The sequence below is a fragment of the Cololabis saira genome, chromosome 18 (assembly GCF_033807715.1).
Source record: "Cololabis saira isolate AMF1-May2022 chromosome 18, fColSai1.1, whole genome shotgun sequence".
NCBI classification, from domain to species: Eukaryota; Metazoa; Chordata; class Actinopteri; order Beloniformes; family Belonidae; genus Cololabis; species Cololabis saira.
Genome location: NC_084604.1, coordinates 7,958,177 through 7,981,659, shown reverse-complemented (window position 1 = coordinate 7,981,659; position 23,483 = coordinate 7,958,177). Strand labels below are relative to the sequence as shown.

At 39.8% G+C, this 23,483-nt stretch overlaps 1 protein-coding gene across 1 annotated transcript in view; it reads right to left on the bottom strand.

The window, feature by feature from the left end:
• Window positions 1-2,011: 2,011 nt before the first annotated feature.
• vash2 (vasohibin 2) overlaps window positions 2,012-23,483 on the bottom strand; it is a 33,596-nt gene continuing 12,124 nt past the window's right edge. Inside the window, exons 5-9 of the mRNA XM_061746483.1 lie at window positions 19,325-19,399; window positions 16,977-17,214; window positions 16,748-16,891; window positions 9,515-9,633; window positions 2,012-6,172 (exon numbers count right to left, since the gene is read on the bottom strand). Of these exons, the coding sequence (XP_061602467.1) occupies window positions 6,103-6,172; window positions 9,515-9,633; window positions 16,748-16,891; window positions 16,977-17,214; window positions 19,325-19,399 (646 nt within the window). The 3' untranslated portion in view covers window positions 2,012-6,102. The remainder of the gene's footprint in view (window positions 6,173-9,514; window positions 9,634-16,747; window positions 16,892-16,976; window positions 17,215-19,324; window positions 19,400-23,483) is intronic.

Sequence of the window (23,483 nt, the reverse complement as noted above, 5' to 3'; positions counted from 1 at the left end):
TTTTGAGCCATTTCAACCTTTTCTAAACCTAAACGAGGATCAACACCGTTAGGGATTCATTTGTACACGAACATTTTCTTTTGTCCTCATCATGCCCTGTGTTGCACTGAAACGGTTTCTCCCTTGGTTGTTTATAGCACCATTTTTAGAAAAAGGCAAAGAAAAAAGAAACAAAGCATATTTTATTACAGAATTTCAGAGCACTTTCAAATAAGAAATAAAACTACTCAACCAAACAATAAAAAACTTGCAGTACAAGAAAACATGTTTTTGTTCAACACACATTGGACATTTTTCCAAACATAAACCAAAGAAAGTCACATATAAAATATATCATATTCAACAGCAATGCTGAGGCACTAGAAGCTTTTCATGGAGACCTTTTCACTGTTCACCAAAAAGTTTTGAAAATACTCTAGATATTCTCTTCTGCATTTGGTTTGACTGTTACATTTATTGATATGTATTGTTTGTTTTTCCTTGATCAGTCATTAATAAAACGGTGGTCTAAAGTTTTCCAATAGAGACCACATGACAGAACTTACAAAATGTATATATCATAGAATTATGTTACAATTTCATTAAGTGCCTGTATCAAAGATAGAATTTGGAAACAAGTGCATTTTTCAATACAGCAGTGCTTTTCAAAGTTAGGGTGGTCCTGCATGGAGCAATGTGTGACTGTAGATCAAATGTATTGACTAATGATGGGATGGGGAAGCAGAAGTTGGTGAATGTTTGCAGGACATAAACCTCAGGCAAAGCAGAGGCTGAAAAACAAGGTATGAGCACTTGGAAACAAGTTAAAGGCCCTCAACAGGAACACCTGCTAGAACTATAAGATGTTCATGTTTTTTAACAAAAAGTCCTTATTCAAATTCAATAAGTACAATCAATGAACCAAACTCAAACTTGAGAAAGCAAATCTAAGACAAAGCTCTTACAAAAGCAATGGAAATATTCTGTGGGATGAACTTTCAAACACTGACATTTAAACACATCCAAGATGTTACATTGAGTATCTGCTTTGTTGACTCCACTATCCATCAGTGACAAGTTAGGTTTGGCAAAACCAGAACCAGAGGGGTTTTTTATCCTCATGGTCACATCTGCATAATGGGAAAAATAGGCCCTTAAAACTTGCTCAAGTTTCAAAAATACAAATGCATAATTCTGCAATATACACATACATGGAAGTGGGGCATGTGCCTGCAGTAATGCAGAGTTGAACCAAAAAACAAGGTGCTACTGGTCAGCCCTCACCTACGGTCATGAAACCATGAGATAGCAGATACAAATGGCTGAAATGAGTTTCCTCAGTTTGCTGGACTTTCCCTTAGAGAAGGGAGAAGTTCCACCACTTGGACTCGTGGTAGTGGCTGCTCTTCCACATTGAGAGGTTACAGTTTAGGTCAGTTCACGTCCTGAACACTGACATGTTTCAGCATGTCCAGGCAGGTGGAGGCTTCAGCCATCCACCCAGGACCTGCTACCGGGATCAAAGTTCTGGCTCAGCTCGGGAACACTAAAGTATTCCCAACAAGGAGCAAGAGGAGAGTATCTGGGCCATGCAGGAGACAAAATATTTGAGAGGGGAAGATTTTTTTTTATTGTGCACTTCAAGAAAAAAGTCGAAATGTTGAGAAAAAAGTCAAAAAATGTCGAGATTAATGTTGAAATACAATTTCATTTGGACTCTTTTCTCGAAATTGTACTTCAACATTAATCTCGACATTTCGACTTTTTTCCTCAACATTTCGACTTTTTTCTCGAAATTGTTTTAACATTAATCTCGACATTTCGACTTTTTTCCTCAACATTTCGACTTTTTTCTCTAAATTGTACTTCAATATTAATCTCGACATTTCGACTTTTTTCTCGAAGTGCATAATGAAAAAAAAATCTTCCTCCTCTAAAATATTATTTTGATTTTTCTCCTGCCTGGCCCAGATACTCTTCCGTAGGAGGGAGAGGGAGTTCTGGACCTCTTTGTTTAGGCTGCTGCTGCTGCCGCCACCCAAGCTCAGATAAGCAGAAGTTATTGGATGGATGGATATACATGATTTGCTGCATCTTTAGTCAGAAAATGCATGATTGTTTTGACGATAGCAAATAAGTGTGAAACAGATTCACAACTGTATAAAAAAGTAGCTTTGTGCTTTTCTGTGTGTTGACAAATATCAAGCATCAGCACACAACACAACCAAACTCCACAACATTGGTAAGTTTGCTCACAAAGTGTGACAGATCAGACAGTTAAATCTCTGTCTCCAGTCTGTGTTGGTCCAAACATTAAAAAAAATGTAGTGCTGCTCCACTACCAGAATCAGAAATACTTGCTTAAAATTTAGTATTTACTTCAATTCACCATCTTTTTTTTTACGTATAGAAGTCCAATTTTCTTTATTGCTCTAAAAGCCAACACAGGAAGTTGTGCACCATTAGGCAAGGCGAGTTTAATACCTTGCAGCTTCCTGTCTTGAGTTGCCAGGTGGAGAAGCAGTGATGCACAAGTTGATGGGTAGAGTGGGATAACTACCATTAGCTTTACACTGGCAAAATGCTGTTATTTTATGCAAAGCTGCAGTTTTGATGAAAACAATGCAAGCAACCTTACAAGCATTTAAGGAGACATCACATGAAAGAGCCAGAGGGAAAGAGTGATGAAATGCACTAGCGTTACCTGGAGTTGACTTTCCAGAAATTAGAGAAATTCCCAAAAGAAAGTCAGAAATCCAGAGAAAACTGTAGGATGTATTACTATATATATATTACTGTGTAATTGAACATCTGGAGCCACAATGCAGTTTCTTTCTATTCCTGAAGCTTCCTTCTCTAAACAGTGAAACACTGACTGAACATTTGGTGTGAGCTAAAGGAGAGCAGGTGATCAGCTTTATGGTTTAACTTTTGATCCCTAATGTGTTCAAACATCTACATTTATATGCCTTCTTTTTTCACATATTTGTGGCTGTACTTTGAGGTTAATACCTGGGTTTTCTTTATTAAATAGATATTCAATATTTGATGTTCATTTAAAAAAACTTTTTTTCTTTAAAAATAAAAAACAACATTGGTATGGGATCAGTACTCAAATAATTTGATCTAATAATAATAATAATAATAATAATAATGATAAGATGCTTCATGATCGTATGAGGATGGGAACACTCCTCAAAGCCAGAAATGCAGAATATAATAACTTAAACTGAGCAGATATGACAGATAAGACAATTTTCTTGCTTTGATTCATTTAGGAAATAAAATGTTTTCATCTATACCTTCAGATGAAAAATATAAATCAGCAACAATAGAGTTAAAGTGATGTATATGTAAGCCAGCTGTCTTGTTCTTAAACATCCTGAAACCAGGCAATTGTCATTCCTCCAGTCTTACGTGATTTTTTTTTAAGCAGCATAAAAGACTTGGGTGTCCAGATAATGATTACTAACTACCGTAATGGCCCGAATATAAGACGACCCTGATTATAAGACGACCCCCTCTTTTTCAAGACTCAAGTTAGAAAAGTCTTTTTGAACACCAAATTCAATTTTTATACAGAAATTAATTACAGTACATCTGAAACAAATGATTATAACAATATATTCGAGAGAAAAAGCCTGTTATTTGCCTCATTCAAATCATCATCTTGAAGTTTGCATCATAACTGGCCGATCTTCAACCAGCTTTTCTCCAGATTGTCGCAACGTTTCTCCATTTTCTGTTATATCTTCTTTTATTTTCTTCTCTTTTCTTTTTTAGCGCTGTTTTTATTTTTCTTCTTGGTGCCAGGTGTTCCTTTGGCCTGGGGAGTTAAGTTCAGCATCCGCTTTAAAGATATCTGGCGCCATCTAGCGTTGTGAATGGGTGTAACGTCTAGACCCCGAATGTAAGACGACCCCCACTTTTTCAGTCTTATTTCAATGCAAAAAACACCGTCTTATATTCGGGCCAATACGGTAAATTTAATTTCTTCTTCTAGCTCCAGCCCTGTCCAGTCTGGGGTTTAACACTTTTTTTTTTTTAATCTTAATTGAATTTAAAATTTCAATCAAAATGTGCATAGAGTTTTTATTTCCAAGCTTAAGACAGGACATGAACACTACGAACCTTTGCTCTCTTCACTCTCCTTATCATTATCGTCATCATCAATGTTGTATTTCTCTGTCTCTTTCTCCTTGGGGTTTTTGTGTATGTGGCACCTCTGTCCCCAGCCAGCACCCAGCCAGCACCCACCCATCTCAGCAGGCCCACCCTGCCTGTCCCACTGCTGGAGTCTCTTCCTGCTAGAAGGATGTATTTTTCTGGTCCACCGTCACAGAGCAGCATGTATCGGTCAGAACAGGACACTGAATCAAAGCAAAGATTTGATGCAACTCAGCTGCTTTTTAAGAATTGCCATTATATGGATATGATTTTAATTAATTGTAATGAATTTTTATTCAAAAGTATTATAATGAATATACTTATCTGAATATAACTGCATTCATTTTTACATCGAACCTTATTCGAATGGACTTGCATTTAACTTGTTTAATTTGTGTGTAAAGTGACCAGAGAGCCCTTTTGTCATGAATTTCTAAGACACAAATAAACTAAATTGCATTGAAAAACTTCAAACATGCAGTAAGTTGTGTGTATTATTGTATTTCTGTATATGAGGAGACTGCCTGTCTTGCTCCTGCTCAGTGACGATTACATCCCCCCCTTCGCTCGTCAGGGGTTTGGAGTCTGAGAGCTTGTTGAGCTTTGGTACGCTCAGCTGTTCACACATGTCAACTAAACTCCCACTGGTATTGATAAATCTGATAAACAGATATTCAAATAAACAGTGCCAGAAGTATCATCACACATCCACTCAGTTAGTATGAGGGGTTTGTACTGATGCTTTTTGCCAAAAATATTGTGCTTCTTATTATGACAATAACCTCCTCTTTGGTGTCATTTGTCCTGTGGTTTAACATTTACCCAACTGAAGAGTGGGGAGTTTGCCATGTAGACCTTTTCACTCCTACTGTAGAATAATTGACTTCAAATTGCGTGGAAAAGGCCTTATAAGTCTTCCCAGATTCCCAGACAGATGATCCAATATCCTTGCTGAAGTCGTTTCTTAAGTGGAACTGAATGCTCCAAACCAGCAAACAGTCCAGTTAAATGGTAAAATCAGTCCAAGGAAAAGAACAAGACGGGATATACGGGTGAATGAGTGTGGGGGGATCAGGGATATAGCCACAATTCTCATTTTGTTCTCTCTTTGTACAACGTCTCACTTCTTTCCTCATCCTCTTGCTTTTTTACATCCTGTTTTTATGTCTAATGACTGCATCATTTATTTCTCTGCATATTTTATCAAACATGCTCTCCAGTGATATAGATAAGGTAATATTGAGTATAAAGTTGGAGTAATATGTGACTTATATCACTGTCAGCTGTCAGGGCTTAAAAATCCAGCTGTAGTTGTAATGACTTCTACGCTGATGAGCTTTGCTTGGCGTTAATCTTGTGCACCGCCACATTGGAAAACTGACAACCAAATCTTCAAAATATTTGAAATCCTCACCACTTATATCGCTGACAAAAGATGGAGGGTGGAATAAAAACACTGTGCAACAGATGTGGTACATGGTAACGTTTAAAAAGATTCCACAAATTGAAAACCTAGCATGTTTTTGTTGGGACTTTTCTGACAGGACAAATTGTCTCCACTGAAATAAATGCTGCAATGTTTCTGACAAAAGCACTTCAGATACAAAACTAAGAGGTGTTTGTGTAAAATTCAAAAATAGGTAGATGAATGAACTGCTACCAAAACGAGTAAACTTGAGTCACCTTCCATGTGGTGTGTAAACTAAAATGTTAAGTTTATCCTTGTGTAATATATTTGGATGTTTGCCTTTCACCTCATGGGTGACAGTTCCAGCTGTGATGCTGCAGATGCAGAAACTCAGCTGACGTAAATGCTGGTGGCGGACCAGAACCCTTGGAGGGGCTTGCTGAGTTCTCTGTGTGGCTTCAGAAGACCTGGAGGTGAGGGACGGAGAATCTGGTAGCCATCACCGAGACCTGGTAGCCATCACCGAGACCGGGAGGTGAGGGACGGAGTCACACGCGGATCTGGTAGCCGTCACCGAGAGTGCTGAGCTCTGCAGGTTTCCTGTCCACCGCCGCCGGCCTGAGCAGGAAAAACAGAACATTCACACACACACTTGCTTTTTATTATCTATCATATCATATCATCAGTACTCGAGTTGTAATAAGAAATCAGGGGGGATGGTGGATTTTATCATATGGGGACAGATAATTTGTGCTGATTACAAATAATATAATATATTACAAATAATAGCAGTGACCAAAACACCTGCAGAAATACTGCAGGAATGACATAGCAGCAGTTAAATGCAGCCTTCTGTAAGCTTTAAATATCCACTGGGACAACAATAAAAAACTTTTCTGAACTTATCAATATGACTGTCCTTCACCGGATAAGTAAAATGGATCACTGCAAAAACTCACAATCTTAACAAGAATATTTGTTTATATTTATTTATTTATTTATACTTATTTCTAGTTAAAATGTCTTATTTTAGTAAAAAAATCTCATTACACTTAAAACAAGACTCATCACTGGAAAAAACAATTTCCACCTGTTTCAAGTAGATTTTCACTTGAAATAAGTAGAAAAATCTGCCAGTAGAACAAGATTTTTTTGCTTGTAATGAGAAGATAAATCTTGTCCCACTGGCAGATTTTTCTACTTATTTCAAGTGAAAATTTACTTGAAACAGGTGAAAATGATCAAATAAGTTATTTTTCTGGTGATGACTCTGAATGTTGAAATAGCAGTAAAACCACATTCATTGATGAAATGACATAAGGGATGGAAAGGGGGGATGGCAGTTTTACAGGGGGATGATTTGGACCGTTTTTATTTCAGGGGGGATGCCATCCCCCCTCATCCCCCCTCAACTCCAGTACTGCATATCATCATTATTAAATGTGGTAACTCTGGGTAGTATTTGAAACATCTCACAGACGCTGAATAAATAACCCTCTGTTGAAGATGTTGAACCAGCAGCAGATAATCACATAGCTGTTCTTCTTCAGCCTGAAGTGGCAACATATCATTAAGTGAGGAAGAGCTCTGTTGATCGCAGTAATTGCTTTGTAAGAGTCACATTCCAGTGATTTAACATGTTCATGTTCTGTTCTGGAGGTTCCTGCTGAACTGAGACTTAGGTTTAGTAGAACACTGAAGGAAACAAAAGCCAATTGATGCTGCAAATATAAAGAAACAATGCAACATTTTCACATTATGATATGATATGTGACATATCACTTAAATCAAAAGGAAGTTGTTTTTTCCCCTGAGATGAACAGACCAGCAAAACTACTAACAGGATCTTTGACATTATAAAATATGTGAACTGGTCATGGAGGTCAGGAGTCCCACTGACTACACACTTGGATCGGTGTTTAAAAATGATTCTTCGCTGTATAAAAACAAGTTTACAATTTTTTGCATATTTTTTGAGAACATTTTACCTGAACACTTTTTAAATGAAGCGTAAACTATGGTAAATTGTATCACATTTTAATTTAAACTACAAATGAATGTCAGTGAAACCCTGAATGGGTGTGATTGTGTTTCTGGTCAAGACGTCATCCCTTAAAAATCACATAGGTAAAGTCACACAGCTTACAGCTTAATGATTTAAAAATTAAAAATTAAAAATGTGAATCTTATCTGAACTGATCTACTGACTAAGTTAAATTGTATTATTGATGATTTAATTTAAATAAATGAAAAAAAAACAAAAAACTACAAAACACAATTTTTTTAGAAACTTCCACGTTTTATGTCCATATATAAAAGCTCATCACGGAGCCACAGCAGATGTCAACATGAACAGAGTCTAACGAGCTTTCAGTGTTGTTTTTTTGCTTGTGTGTGTGTGTGTGTGTGTGTGTGTGTGTGTGTGTGTGTGTGTGTGTGTGTGTGTGTGTGTGTGTGTGTGTGTGTGTAGACCCAGCTCTACTGCTGGGCTGCAGCTGTTATTCCAGTCAGATTGTATTACGTCCCGCCACACAGCTGACAGCACACACAGACAGGATAGACATCCTGCCAGTGTGTGTGTGTGTGTGTGTTTGTGTGTGTGTGTGTGTGTGTGTGTGTGTGTGTGTGTGTGTGTGTGTGTGTGTGAGGGGGGGCCCTAACATCTTGTGTCAGATGCACAGAACAACAAGGACAGTTCTGATGCTGACCTCAAATAACATCTATTCTTTAGAGGCATATCTTAAAGCGACACACACAAACATAAAGGGAAGTCTGAACTGTCCTTGACCTGCAAAGAGTCACGGGAGGGGGAGGGGTGTGTGTGTGTGTGTGTGTGTGAGTGGGGGGGGGAACAGAGGATACAGAAGGAAGTAGAGGACAGAGACTATAACACCATTTTAAAGCTGACAGGTCGGCGGATTCACTGTGAAGTTTGAAATCCTTCTGTAGTTAAAGAGTGTTATAAGTCGCTAAAACAAAAACAGTCTGCGAAAGAATTATACAATAGAGCAGGGGTCACCAATCCTGGTCCTCGAGGGCCGGTGTCCTGCATGTTTTAGATGTTTCTCTGCTTTAACACACCTGATTCTAATTAATCATCGTCATCAGCTTGTCATTGAGGTCTGCACAATCCTCTTAACGACACAGTCACTTTTATCACGGTGCAATGAAGCAGAGAAACATGTAAAATATGCAGGACACCGGCCCTCGAGGACCAGGATTGGTGACCCCTGCAATAGAGGGTCTGCATTGACGTCACTTCCCACTGGACCAGCCCCTTACTCACACTGAGTGGCAAAGACAGCTGCAACTAGTAGGAGAAACTGTGGAAAATTGGAAATTAAAGGCAGTTGGACTTGACAGTGACCCGTACAGCAACCATATTTGGACATGAATCCAGTTTCCTGATATTTATATGTACTTAATTTCTACGCCGGGGAAATACACGAAGCTTGAAGGCTTAAAAAAGTCTTGACGCTTGGTCCGACTTCAAGGCAGGATTTGTTGTAGAAATTAAAGTGATGAGGACACAGAACTTTATGATTTGACCGTTTAACATTAGCTACCCAAAAATCCAACATTACCTGATACAAAATGGGAACCACAAATCCACGTTTCGGTGTCTGGAATCCAGTTGTTTCTGTGAATTGCAGCGATCCATTTGTCTCTCTTAAGATTATTTTTCGGCAGTCTGTAAAACGATAACTCAGATTTCTTGCTAAATCTATGAGTACAGTCGATCGCACAACAGCTCTTTCCCATTTTAGATGTTTTCCAGTTGCTCAAACTGAAAGTTTACGCTGCCACTCAGTCTTTCTGACACTCAGTCTTTCTGACACTCAGTCTTTCTGACACTCAGTGGGCGAAACCCGCTGTGAAGTTGCATCTGTGACGTCATACATCCCTCTATACACACACCACCTGCTTCCACCTTCCAGGCCAAAAGCACACAGCACTTACGATTTGTCTCTGCAGTGAGTGAACCGCTGCTGGGAGCTGCCATGGTGTCGCCGTGGTGATAAGGACTTCCCCCGGCTGCGTTCCTTGATAGGCGACTGGGCACTGGATGTTTTTAGGATCTGTAATACATCAATTATTATCATTCTTTTTATTAAATGAAACTATATTAAAGTGATTGATGAATGCATACATTATTTCATACTATCTCTATCTGACAGTATAATATGAAAATGCCGCCCCTGCAGTCCCTCTCTGAGCAGCCTGTCATCAGGCAGGGACAGGAAACTGCTGAGTGTAGTCACATCCTGCACTCTGAGATTCAACCTCTACACTCAAGCAAGGAGTGTATGGTCCCCGTGTGCAGCCTGAACACATATAAACACTTTTCTTTACCAGCATCTCTCTAACTGTCTATCTATATCTCTCTACAGAATGATGTAATAACGTTCAAAAGAACAACAAAAAGGAATACTTGCATGTACTACAATCTAAATGAATGCTAATGCTTTCAGACTTCTCTTCTAGGTCAGGGGAATTCTTAGAGCAACTGGTCTTCCTGGTTCTGGAAGACTCACCTTCCATCCATGAGGGCTGACGTTTGGAGTTTATAAATTGGTGTAAACTGCTGATTTGTGAACCACTGGCACTCCTGTAAAAACTGTGTTTGTCTGTTTGTGAACTATGTTGGTTTGAAACACATTAGTTCAGTGATTCTTAACCATAGGGCCGCGGCCCACACTTGGGCCGCGGCCCACACTTGGGCCGCGAGCGCCATCTAGTGGGCCGCGAAAAAAATTCAGTTTTGTACGTGTGGGCCGCGGGGGCCGCGGGGGCCGCGGGGGCCGCGGGACTGCATAGCAACTCCCGACCAAATGAGGAGAAGAAGACCCTCAGCTAGCTCTAGGTGTAATAGTAAGAGAAATGGTGTGTATTTATAGAGAAAATCCTTCATTTTGCACAGAGTAGGTTTAGATCCGCCAGGATTAGGGATCGATTACTTGGGTCTGCGCCCAGAGCGAGCGAGCGCGGCGTGATCATTTATCCTGACTCGTCCGCGCAGCCGGGGAGGTCGGTGCCGCTCGGGCGGTGGGCTCCATCGTTACTGCTGAAGGATTGTACAAGTAGATGTGTCTGCTGGACTGGACTGTTGTTCGGGCTCGCAAAAGCATCGGAAAGTGACTCTGCTGCAGCGGCCAGAGAGCTGCGGGTTCTGCCCGGCCGTCTCAGCTGATCAGGCTCGGATGAAATCCGACACGCGCAGTCCTGACAACTTATTAATGTAAATAAAACTTAGTAAGTTACTTAGTAAGTAATTAGCTTGACTCTTACAGAGATGAGAAGCCTAACAGGTGGAAAGGGAAGTTCAACCCGGAATGGACAGATTCATCCTGGTTCAGTCTTCCCACTGGGACAAAACCAGTGTCTCATACGTTCAGAGACCGTGGCGTTCAAAGTGCGAAAGTGAAACGCCACTGAAACAAAACACAAAGTTTTTCATCAAACATATCCACTCAAGTCTGAACTGAAGTCACAGAAAATAAGCTAACCATCTTAAACATGTTTGAACATAATTAAAACTAAATATCGTTCCAGGTTCATCAATGAGCACCTTCACATGCATATGAGAACCTGACACCATCCAGCCCAGATTTAAAGTCCTGGCAGGAGAAATTAGAGCTCAGTTCTCTCACTGAACGACAGAAAGTGAGGGCATAAGATTAAGGGGAAGAAAGAAAAACTGCAAAACTTTTAAATTGCTAAGATGTGTTTATATTAATTTATTATAAAAATGTGTTGAGACAATTAACAAAGAAAAGGGGAAATTCAAACTGCTGGTAAAGAAATAAAATAAGATAGCATTTGAAAAATAAAATAAAATCTTATTTATTTATTTATTTTATTTTTAAGAGAAAAAAAATGTGTAATTGAAGTTAAACATGTTAATGGGCAAATATGTACTTTTTTAATATAACAGTCAGATGCAGATGTTGATACAACTATGATGCTACTTGTATATATATATATATATATATATATATATATATATATATATATATATATATATATATATATATATATATATATATATATATATATATATATATATATATATTATTATGATGTTCTGGACCTTCGCTGCTATACAGTGTTAATATTTAACGGGCTTCGGGCCACTCTGTACTGAAAAAATTGGGCCCCAAGGTCAGAAAGGTTAAGAACCCCTGGTTTAAATGTTTTATTCTGAGGCTACAAATCAGTGGTGTTTTTTTAAGAAGCAGCTTGAGGCTATCATTAAGATCTCAGTGGGAGATGACAACAACAGGATGAGCGTGAATAGAAAAGCCAGGAAGTAGCTTATAGCTGGTCACATTGTGTGTGTGTGTGTGTGTGTGTGTGTGTGTGTGTGTGTGTGTGTGTGTGTGCGCATGTTTTTAAAACTCTGCTGTCCTCCTACACTTTAATGTTGCATGTGCTTTTATTTATTTATTTTTCAAAGTGCAGGTTGTCACGGGGGTGTCGTGCTTTGGTCTGCTACCTCTCAGCGAGGTTCCCAGTTCAGGGATTCTCCTTGTGTCTGCATAGGTTTTCCTTGAATGATCTAAGTTCAAGAATATGCATTTTAGGCTGGCCGGATATACTATAACAATAAAAGCTAAAAGCTGGGCTAGGCTCCCTCCCAATGCAACACTGAACAGGATAAATGGAAACTGAAATGTTACATGATCTAAGAGGGACTTAGCACAAGTAAAACACAATTTTCCTTCCAAACAAATTGCAAACACTTCCTTCTTTTTCACAGGTTACACCTCAAATTGAATAAATTATGTATACAAGACTGTCTATCTCTAAATTAGAATATTGTGATAAAGTCCTTTATTTTCTGTAATGCAAAAATGTCATACATTCTGGATTTATTACAAATCAACTGAAATATTACAAGCCTTTTATTATTTTAATATTGCTGATCATGGCTTTCAGTTTAAGAAAACTCAAATATCCTATCTCAAATTAGAATATTCTGGGAATCTTAATCTTAAACTGTAAGCCATAAATCTGCTTTATTCGCGGTATCCAGGCTAAAACGCTCCCGAACTTTTGAAGTTTTGTTACCCGCAGCTGCGCTGAGACGCAAAAAAAAAAAAAAAAAAGCTGCGCTGAGCTGTCGTGCTACGCGGCTCTCGGCAGAGATTGTATGAGGTGAAGTGAAATGAGATGCCTCACTCCAATGGGAAAAAAATGTCTGGCGACAATTGTCGACAATTTTGATTATCGATTTTTGTCGACAACGTCGACGAATCGTTGCAGCCCTAATTATGATCGTAACACAAGCCATTTCACGGCCCAGTAGTAACGGCTCTACGGCCCGGTACCGGTCCGGGGACCGGGGGTTGGGAATCACGGCTGTAGAGAAGTAGATATATTGCCAAAGTCTCGCAGACCAAAGCCAAACAGATTATGGGTGTATCTGCTTGAGTTTTCACGTACATCGTGTGTGAGAGCTGCAAATCCACTGACCTACATATCCTGATGACATGTGGTGCAGTATCACTATACACAAACCAGCCTGAGCCACGGAAACACACAACCTCCCCAAGCATGGTCCAGGAGAAAAAAAACATACACTTGATCAGAGAGACTTTTTTAGGAGTTTTCTCATGTTGTTAAAAACAAACCTCTTTAAAAGGTCAATTCCGTGACTCTGAGTTACTATGACATCTCTGAGAGAACTGTTTTTACCCTCTTGAGTCAAGTACTCCATTTTGACTCTTCAATGTACATTTTTGACCATTCTGAATGAATTATTGAGGTTTGAGTGGGGAGAGTGGGCTCTCCAGACTGCAAACTGCATTTACTCTTTCTCTTAATAGAACTGCAGCAATTTAAAGCCGACCAAATTATAGTCTTACTTCAATGAACAATTACTTTTAAAGGGTGACTTTTTATTCATTGAAATTTTTGTAACCAAGCACTGTCCTTAACAATTAATGTATGACTTAATATATGACTAAAGCAAAATAAAAACAAAATGCCAACTATTGCAATAGTAGTCAACACTGAATGAGTTTTTAAACATTTGGTATTATCTTATATCTGATGTTAACAGTAAATTATAATATACATTTTAGATATAAGTACACCACTTCCTTACTAAGAAAAAAAATACATTTTCCTTCATTCTTCTTGTGTTATGCAGAGGTTTCATAGCTACATAAGTAGTCACATTATTGGGGGAACAGAGTTGGAGAAAAATAGTGAAAGAAATTAAGCTATGTAGTGGGGCCCAAGATGAAAAAATAGGAGTCAGTTATGAAGATTAGATAATGAAGGGGGGTTCAGTGAGGTCAATCAGGCTTTTGAGGAGGAAATACAGGAAAAGGAAGTTCATTTAAGGGAGTGGGTGTGGCCTGTTTGGATTTCCTTGTCTGGGACCATGCAGGTAAGTTTGTTTGTCGCTGCTAGGTGTTGGGGAAGATAGTATCGGCACTGTCACAAGTTCTCACAGGTCAAGTTGTGCTAACGCCTTTACTGAGTCCTAGGGGTGTAACGTTACACTCGTTGGTACTGAGCGGTTTGGGTACAGGGCCGTCGGTACGGTGCAGACGTGCACCAATTAACAGTAGCTAGGTAACAGGCTGGTTTTGTGCACGGAGTTTACTTCAAATCCCAGTTCCCACACGGACATCTTAAGTGGGGGACTGTAATTTTGTCGTTTTTTCTATCCGCTAGCAGCCGTCATGGTTGATGCAAACAAGAAGCCGGAGCTTGAAGACCCTTCCTTATCTTTGAGGTCTCCTGTTTGGGAACACTTCGGTTTCCCGGTTAAAAGCAACAACGGACAAAGACAAGTAGATAAGACGAGAGCCGTGTGCCGACGTTGTTCACCAGCAACCGGACATGTTTCTGGCAACACGTCAAACCTCATAACGCATTTGAAACGGCGGAGTAAAGTGTCTCCCCTTTCTCCTTTCTCTCTGTCTGTTCTCTCTTTTCCTGCTCTGTCCAGTCTGGCCTCCGGCAGGAGGATCCCCCCCTTATGATCCAGGTCCTGGATCATAGGTTTTCTCCCACTAGGGGAGTTTTTACCTGCCATTGTTGTTATGTTTATGTAATAATTGCTCGGGGGTCATTTTCTGGTCACAAGGAGACAACTTATGTTGTAATAGATGCTATGTAAATAAAATTGAATTGAATTGAAAAAGAAACCAGCACCGTGTCAACGCTGCTACCTTTGCCACTGTAACAGGCTGTTGGCAGTAATTCAGATCGGGCTAAAGCTACAACTCATTGGTGTTTTCATAGCGGCGGTTCTGCCACCATACTCAGTTGTTGAGAACACAGGTTTTAAACACACATTTATATTTTGTTTAATTTGAGAATATTTTATTTATTGGAGGACTTGGTAATAGATTTAAGCAGTATTATATGTTTTATTCCTATTTATTTATGTGTGTGTGTGTATGTATGTATGTATGTATGTATGTATGTATGTATGTATTTATAATAATAATAATGACTTGGATTTATATAGCGCCCTTCTAGGCACCCAGAGCGCTTTACAGAAATCATTATTCATTCATACACATTCTCACCAGTGGTGGTAAACTACAATTTGTAGCCACAGCTGCCCTGGGGCAGACTGACAGAAGCATGGCTGCCATATCGCGCCTAACGGCCTCCGACCACCACCAACATTCATACACATTCATACACATTCACACGAGGCAAGGTGGGTAAGGTGGGTAAGGTGTCTTGCCCAAGGACGCTACGACAGCAAACTGGGACAGAGCGGGATTCGAACTGCCAACCTTCCGATCATTGGACGACCCGCTCTACCACCTGAGCTACTGCCGCCCCATGTATGTATGTATGTATGTATGTATGTATGTATGTATGTATGTATGTATGTATGTATGTATGTATGTATGTATGTATGTATGTATGTATGTATGTATGTATGTATGTATGTATGTATGTATGTATGTATGTATGTATGTATGTATGTATGTATGTATGTATGTATGTATGTATGTATGTATGTATGTATGTATGTATGTATGTATGTATGTATGTATGGATTTTATTTTTTTAAGAAAATGTATAAACCGTTGTTTGCAAAAGTTGAAAATGAAACAAAAAGCAATTTTTACAAGTCTAACTACAAATGCATGGAGTGCTGCTGGGTGTGAGTATACTTCAGGTGATCTTCGGCATGGGGATCAAAAAAATTGAAAAACAATTTAGAAAAACTGAGGCACTCAAGAAGATAGAAGAATATGGAGGAAAATATAATAGAAAAATATAAAACTCCTTTATTTAATCATGGCTTTGTAAAAGTTAAAAAATGCCAACATGTTTCTGCCATGTAGGCCTTCTTCAAGGCAGATAGGCCATTTTTATATTTAGTTTTTTTCCCTTACTTGATCAAAAATGTACCAAACCATGACCTCAAAACCGAGGTGTGTACTGTTACACCCCTACTGAGAGCTAATCCCACTTGGAGCAGACGTTTCTTGTGTTTATTTGAGCAACTTTTGGGAAGGAGTTGTGCAGACAGCATCCATCCATCTTTATCCTTTGCAGGGTCACGGGGGTCTGCTGGAGTTTATCCCAGCCAATTACAGGCGAGAGGCAGGGGTTACACCCTGGACAGGTCACCAGTCCATCGCAGGGACACATAGATACACACAACCAGACATACTCACACTCACACCTACAGGCAATTTAGAATCACCAATTAACCTACTAGCATTTTTTTTGGACTGTGGGAGGAAGCTGGAGTACCCGGAAAGAACCCACACAAGCACGGGGAGAACATTCAATTCAATTACCGTAAATTTTATTTGTATAGCGTCTAATACAACAAATGTTGTCTCTAAAGGCTTTCCAGAGACCCAGAACATGCAAACTCCACACAGAAAGACCCCCAGCTGGCCAGAGAGTCGAACCGGGAACCTTCTTGCTGTGAGGCAACAGTGCTAACCACCAAGCCACCGTGCAGACAGCAACCAATAGCATTGTAATTTCTCTAGATCCCTTTTCATAATCACCTTTTCTGATATTCAACCACCATAATAATATATATATATATATATATATATATATATATATATATATATATATATATATATATATATATATATATATATATATATATATATATATATACATATACATATAATAAAGCTGCTTTCAAGCTATTAGAAAGTATTATAATGCATAAAAAAACCATACCTTCATCCTCATATCCCGGCCGTGTTTCTCCAGTTCCTTCATCATCTCCTGAGATCCTAGTCGAGTTGTGTTCAACACTAAATACTTCCACTCGATTGGCTGGAAGACATGGGGGTCGTGAGGCACATACAAGCCAATCTTCACCTTATAGACAAAGAAAATGTGTTATTAAAGAAAGGAAAACTTCTTAACTCTCCATCACCTTTCCCTCATTCATGCCCTTTCTTACTTTCTTTAAAGTATGCTGGTATCTCTTGTAAGAACTCTCAAACTCAGCCACCAGTTCTCCCAGCGTGCGGTGAGTCAGTGGTTTGTCCATCAGGTCCTGGCGACGGCTCATGCCCAGGGATCCATATCGGCCGTTGCAGTAGATTCCCAGCACCACATGGTGAAAGCAGTGGCCTGAAAACTGTGTCTTAAAACTGACAGGGAAACGCTCGAGAGATGTCAGCCCATTGGTCAGGTAGCTGGTGAACACCAGTTAAGGAGGGATTGTAAACGTTACAGGTACTAGCACTTGAATTGCTGTATTGAGTCAGCTTTAGTTTCAATTTTGAATTGAGAGTCTGCTAAAGTGCCTATTTGAGACTCAGCCTTATTTTATGAATTTTATTTAACTGTATTTGCATTGTATTTTTGAATAATGCACCTGGCCCAATTGGTTTGCTCATGTGCTTGAGCTTTTTATTTTGAATTTCATTTATGAAACACACTTCACCAATGTGGATTTCAAATCTTCTCTTCTTAGTGTATTCAATTGATTAGTCATGCACTGCAATTTTGTAATGTCCCAGAATTCGACGTGTATTAATTTTGGATTAGCAACAGCAGAATTGACTTTTAGAAGACAAACACTATAATAATACCATGGAATAATTATTAAATATTTAACAGTTTTCTGTCTGTCTGTTTAGGCAGCCCTTCCTGCTCACAGATTGACTGTATTTTCACAGGGGATCAAAGCAAAGATTTGAGGCAATCTGTTTGCTTAACTGAGTTTTTGTTATTTATGAATTTTGAATACTGATTCAAATTGAATGAATTGGACTGTACTGTACTGTACCACAGCAGCAGCTCGACTCCGAGCTCCTCCCGGGTGACCGAACTCCTCACCCTATCTCTAAGGGAGCGTCCAGCCACCCTGCGGAGGAAACTCATCTCGGCCGCTTGTATCCGCGATCTTGTCCTTTCGGTCACTACCCAAAGTTCATGACATGGGGTTAATTTGTGCCGGATCCTGCCGGAACAAGATCCGGCACCTCTCGATTTTGGCCTCCCTGCGTTCCGGGACTTATTTGGGCAGATCCGGCACCTCTCGTATATATATAAAACAATAATAATATAAAAAAGTTTTTTTTTAATGTAGGCTATAAAAAATAATAATATGCATAAATTCATTTACAGAACAAATCCCAAGCATTTCATGTTGTTTATAAAGATTTAACGTCATTTGAAAGAGTCGGAGATTTGTTGATGCAATGAAAAGATGGGCCAACAAACCACGCCCCTGACCAAAAAAAACTTGGGAAATTTGCTGGATCTGGGGAGCAAGCAGCGAGCAACGCAAACATGTCAAAAAGACAGCTGTATTTACTGTCTTTTTTCAAAAAGAAGGAAGAGTTGCAGGATTCTTCAAAACGAATCAGAAAAGCAACAAGCGGTGATGAGGGCAGCTGCAGCACAATCAGTGTGGTCCTTGCGCCGCGGACACATACACATGAATGGATTTGTGTCGGTTGCTGTGGATTATGTTCTCACTACAAATAAAAAAACGGGCTGAAGCCCCCCCAAAATTAAGAGGACAATTTTCCCTTTCCAACGATACCAATATTGTGTTTGTACAATTTAAAACTGCGTTATTTTGGGGTTGATGCAGCCGCGTCTCTGCATGCAGTCACTGTGTCCAGCAATGTCCCGCCCACAGCACCATCTGACTGGTTACACACAGAGACAGGCACGGGAAACAGCCAATCAGCGGTGAAGGCTGTGAATGCTCTGTGCTCACACACAAACAGAGGAGCGGAGAATATTAGTTATTAATTATTTAGTTATTAATATTAGTTTAGCCAGGTAGAGAAGCTTCGGAGTTTCCAAGGTAAGTTAAGGCAGCAGACACCCTATTATTGTTATTCTAGCTTTCCAAAGTGCACCAGATTGATGCATTTAAATGCATTATGCTCAAAATATTTCCGCGGGTGGGGGGGGGGGGGGCTGATTTGAGTCATTAATCTGTGTAGTTAGCCTCCAGCTTCTTTTCTTATGCAATAATAAATGATCGAATGGATCAATCCTAGTTTTAATATCTAACTTCCTGAACAATAAGACATCTAATTAGACCCCTGCAAGGAAAACTATTCTCTATAAATTTGATGGTGAAACTGCTGCGAAAATGAGACACTGCTGATGTAAAATTTAGACCCTGCTAAATGTTAGTAGGCCTGAAAGAGAGGGATGAATATCTCAGGCGGCCTGTTGCCAAGCAGCACAATAAGAACTGTATTGGTGGGGTAGTGGGGAACGAGGGACATTATGACATTAAAGCACTGTGTCTCGCTGCACATACCCACAAAAGGATACATTCCTAAGATGACAGCTTCGAGGCATTTGATTGGTAAAGATTCTCTTATCATCTCTCTGGCCATCTCCATTAACCTGTGGAGGAAGGTGGGGAGAAAAGAGAAGGAATGAAATGGGGAAAAAAGAAAGGGATAACAATGGACAAGTAAGAATAAGCATTAAACGAAGAAAGTAAGACAAGGGAGATAACAGGAGGACAACAGGAAACAGAGGAAAATAAGTGTTAAAAGAGTCATTCAAAAATGATATAAACATTAAAAATTAAAAAGTTAAAAAAAGTTCTCAAACATCTTGTGCTTTCAGTCAGTTGTTAAATTACACTATTCAATTCAATTTTATTTATATAGCATCTATTACAACAGAAGTTGTCTCTAGGAGCTTACCAGAGACCCAGAACATAAACCCCCGAGCAATTATTACATAAACAATGGCAGGTAAAAACTCCCCTAGTGGGAGAAAAACGTTAAGCCAAACATTGGCAAAAAAAACTCCCCTTTAGGAGGGAAGAAACCTGGACCAGGAGCTGGATCATTTATAAGGGGGGACCCTCCTGCTGAAGACCAGCTAAAGCCTTCCCAGTATAACCTACTGGGTGATGGTCTACTGTGTACAAGGATAAAGTTATTTGACAGTCACTTCTTTTTATAGCCAGATAGGATATGCAAGCAATATATCTTGATGTGAACCAGATGATGGCACTATATTGATTTATTTCATATTTCATTGTTTTTTCTACCAGGCTTGTGCTGTGAACATGAGCTTGTTTTGGTCATTTATTTTTGAATCTAGCCCCTTGTAGACATGAAAAACACTTCCGTTTTCATTACATTTTGCCCAGAGTTTGGAAAATGGTCAGGACCATAGATTACATATAATACCCCTTTAAGCCCATTTGCACGGGCTTAAATCATCTGGGGACCTGCGGTGATTTTTAATAATCACGGATGTCGGTGGTTTCAATCCCGTCTAAATGCACCTGTCAGTAATTTGGTGATGTGTGGGTTTTAATTTATTAATGTTTTATTATTGTCACTTTTTCTGCCTCCCAGCCTAATTTTGGCCATTGCAGTACAGTGTGTTATAGTATATTACAGCTTCATCCACTCTATATCCTATATCCACCCTATTTAGTGTAATGGTCTGATATTTTTAGGTGATACACTAAGGCCGCGTTCAGACTGCAGGCAAATATCCGATTTTTAGCCCATCCAGATTGAAACTGGATGACTCTTTTTAAGTCTGAACAGTCCCAAACCACATGATATCCGATTTTTGCAAACCAGATCGAAACCACCTCCAGGAGGTAGTTTCATATCCGATCCAAATCTCATTTGGGCAGATGCGTGTCAGTCTGAACAGCTCCAAACACTCATATCGGATATGACTGTCCCAGACGCTCCAAACCACCCGCCCATTTCCAGTTGTGGAGCTACTCATCCTTTCACAGAGAGCATGTACAATCTCTGATGTCACGTCAAAAACTATTATTTGTAGTTTGAGTGTTGCAAATTCACATTACAAATCATGTTTTAATAGCAGAAAAAAAGACAGCATTTCCATGTACGGTGCCGTCGCCGCGTACCCTACGCCGTAGGCTCTGCGTCGGTGTAACGCGGGACCATAAATCAGCCTTCAGTCGCGCTGTGAGCCTGAACCTGCAGCCCGTCAGCCCCTCTCCTCCTAGGAGGAGAGGTTACAGAGCGGGGCTGCCAGTTATTCATTGCTGGTTCGTTTTGTTAACTCTGAGCTTTGTTGGTTGGTTTGTTAGTTTGCTGGTGGTTTTGTTCTGAACACCTTTCTCTGTTTCTCATTTTGCTGGGACGCCGGGTCCCTTCGCCGAGACACAACTTTTGCTGTATGCGTTCATTGTTATGTCTAAAAATGATGCGCAGTGCCCACCCAATCAGAAACGGTACAGATATTTTGGGATTTTTTATATAGGCTATATAAAATAAATACATGACTTCACACAATACACGCGCTGGGTGACGCCTCCGCTCCGACGTCGTTGCTACGGCAACCCGCCAGATCAGTCAATGATGTGGCCCAGTCTGAACAGAGCCATATCCGATATGGACACTTGCTAAAAACAGTGTGGACAGTCAGCCCTGAAAATCGGATATGAGAAGGAATCAGATATGAATCAGATTTGCCTGCAGTCTGAACGCGGCCTAAAGCTCACAGCCTCTCTGACAGCACAAAACCTTTAGGGGCGTTAATGAAAGCTCAGATTATGTTACTGTTAAGTTTACTGTTCCCATAGCAATTTAAAAACGTAGGCCAATGCCATTTTCCGATTTTCTCACTTGTCAAACTGACGTGTAGTCACTGAAATCTGACTCTGGAGTGTCTGATCAGATTTTTTTAAATCAATATTCAAATGTAATGTTAAATAAAAGGTAATAGTTACATAAAATGCGAGGCCTCAACGTCACGATCAATGTCTGTAAATTATGGTAAAACACAGGCTTTGCTTATCCATTTAATTTTAGGATTACTGCAAATCCATTAGTCTAGTTTGAACAGTACCTTTTTATATGAAAACAGCCACCATATTGTCAACTGCTGGTTTGCTGAATACAAAGTTGAAATCTCAAGGGTACAATAGAGGGTTTGCATTGACGTCACTTCCCCACTGGACCAGCCCCCTTACTCACACTGAGTGGCAAAAACAGCTGCAACTAGCGGAGAAGACGGAATAACAGCCAATTATCGGCTTAAATTAAAGGCAGTTGTACTTGCCAGTGACCCGTACAGTTACCCCAAGAACCAGTGCTCCATGGACATTAATATTTGGTACAGTTACCAAGAACCAGTGGTCCATGGACATTAATATTTGGCCACGAATCCAGTTTCCTGATATTTATATGAACTTAATTTCTACGCCGGGGAAATACACGAAGCAAAGCTTGAAGGCTTACAAAAGTCTTGACGCTTGGTCCGACTTCAAGGCAGGATTTGTTGTAGAAATTAAAGTGATGAGGACACCGAACTTTATGATTTGACCGTTTAACGTTAGCTACCCAAAAATCCAACATGACCTGATACAAAATGGGAACCACAAATCCACGTTTCGGTGCCTGGAATCCAGTTGTTTCTGTGAATTGCAGCGATCCGTTTGTCTCTCTTAAGCTTATTTTTTTTCAGTCTGTAAAACTCAGATTTCTTGCTAAATCTATGAGTACAGTCGATCGCACAACAGCTCTTTCCCATTTTAGATGTTTTCCAGTTGCTCAAACTGGGAGGGAAGAAACCTGGAGCAGGACCTGGATCATAAGGGGGGACCCTCCTGCTGAAGACCAGCCAGGTAGAGGAATAAGAGGAGGGAGATAGGGAAGACTCTACTCTTCCCTTCCTCTCTTCTCCCTTTCCATTTTTATTAATTATAAGTATCTCAAAGCCATCATTTTTGTCCATCGTTCCTGTAGTTTCTTGTGCCGGCCCCCTTTTTTCTCTTTTGTGCCCCCCCCGGTTAGAGTTAGAGAGTTAGAGAATCAGATTAACACCTCTATCACGTTGCATTTAGTGGACTTTTGGCAGGCGGAGGGTCGACACCATTCAATTTTCTTGGGACTTTCTTAGAATTGCCAATTACATAATTCATTCTTATATTTTTGACAGGCCGTAGTCCTCAAGAAGTAGTAGAGAAGTGTGTCAGACTGCAGCTCTGCATCCTAGCCTGGATTCTGACTTATCCACGTGCTTGTTAGACAGATAGATAGATATAAATCATATCTATCTGATGGGATTCATTTCTTCATATTAATGTGGTTTCTCCTGCACAGACAAGGATTTGCTACGGTGCCGTGCAGGGTTCAGCGATAGGGCCAAACTTCTTCCGTTTATACATGCATATTATCCAGAACCACAGCATCAATTTCCTTTGCTATGCTGATGATATGCAGCTGTATTTATCTATGAAGCCATTCAAATTCTGATAAAACAGAGGTTATTGTTGTTGGTTCTAGTGCTGCCCTTGACCCATTTTCTCTCCTCTTCCTCTCTTTCCTTTCTTCAGTTCAATCCAGAGGTATGAATTAGATGTGTCTACGAAGCATAGTTGTGCTCCCTTGTTTTGTAGTTTGTTGTGCTGGTCTGTCCAGTATTTTTTTTCTCTTCTGTAGATTCTTGCAGCCCAGAGCTTCCGGAGATGCATACT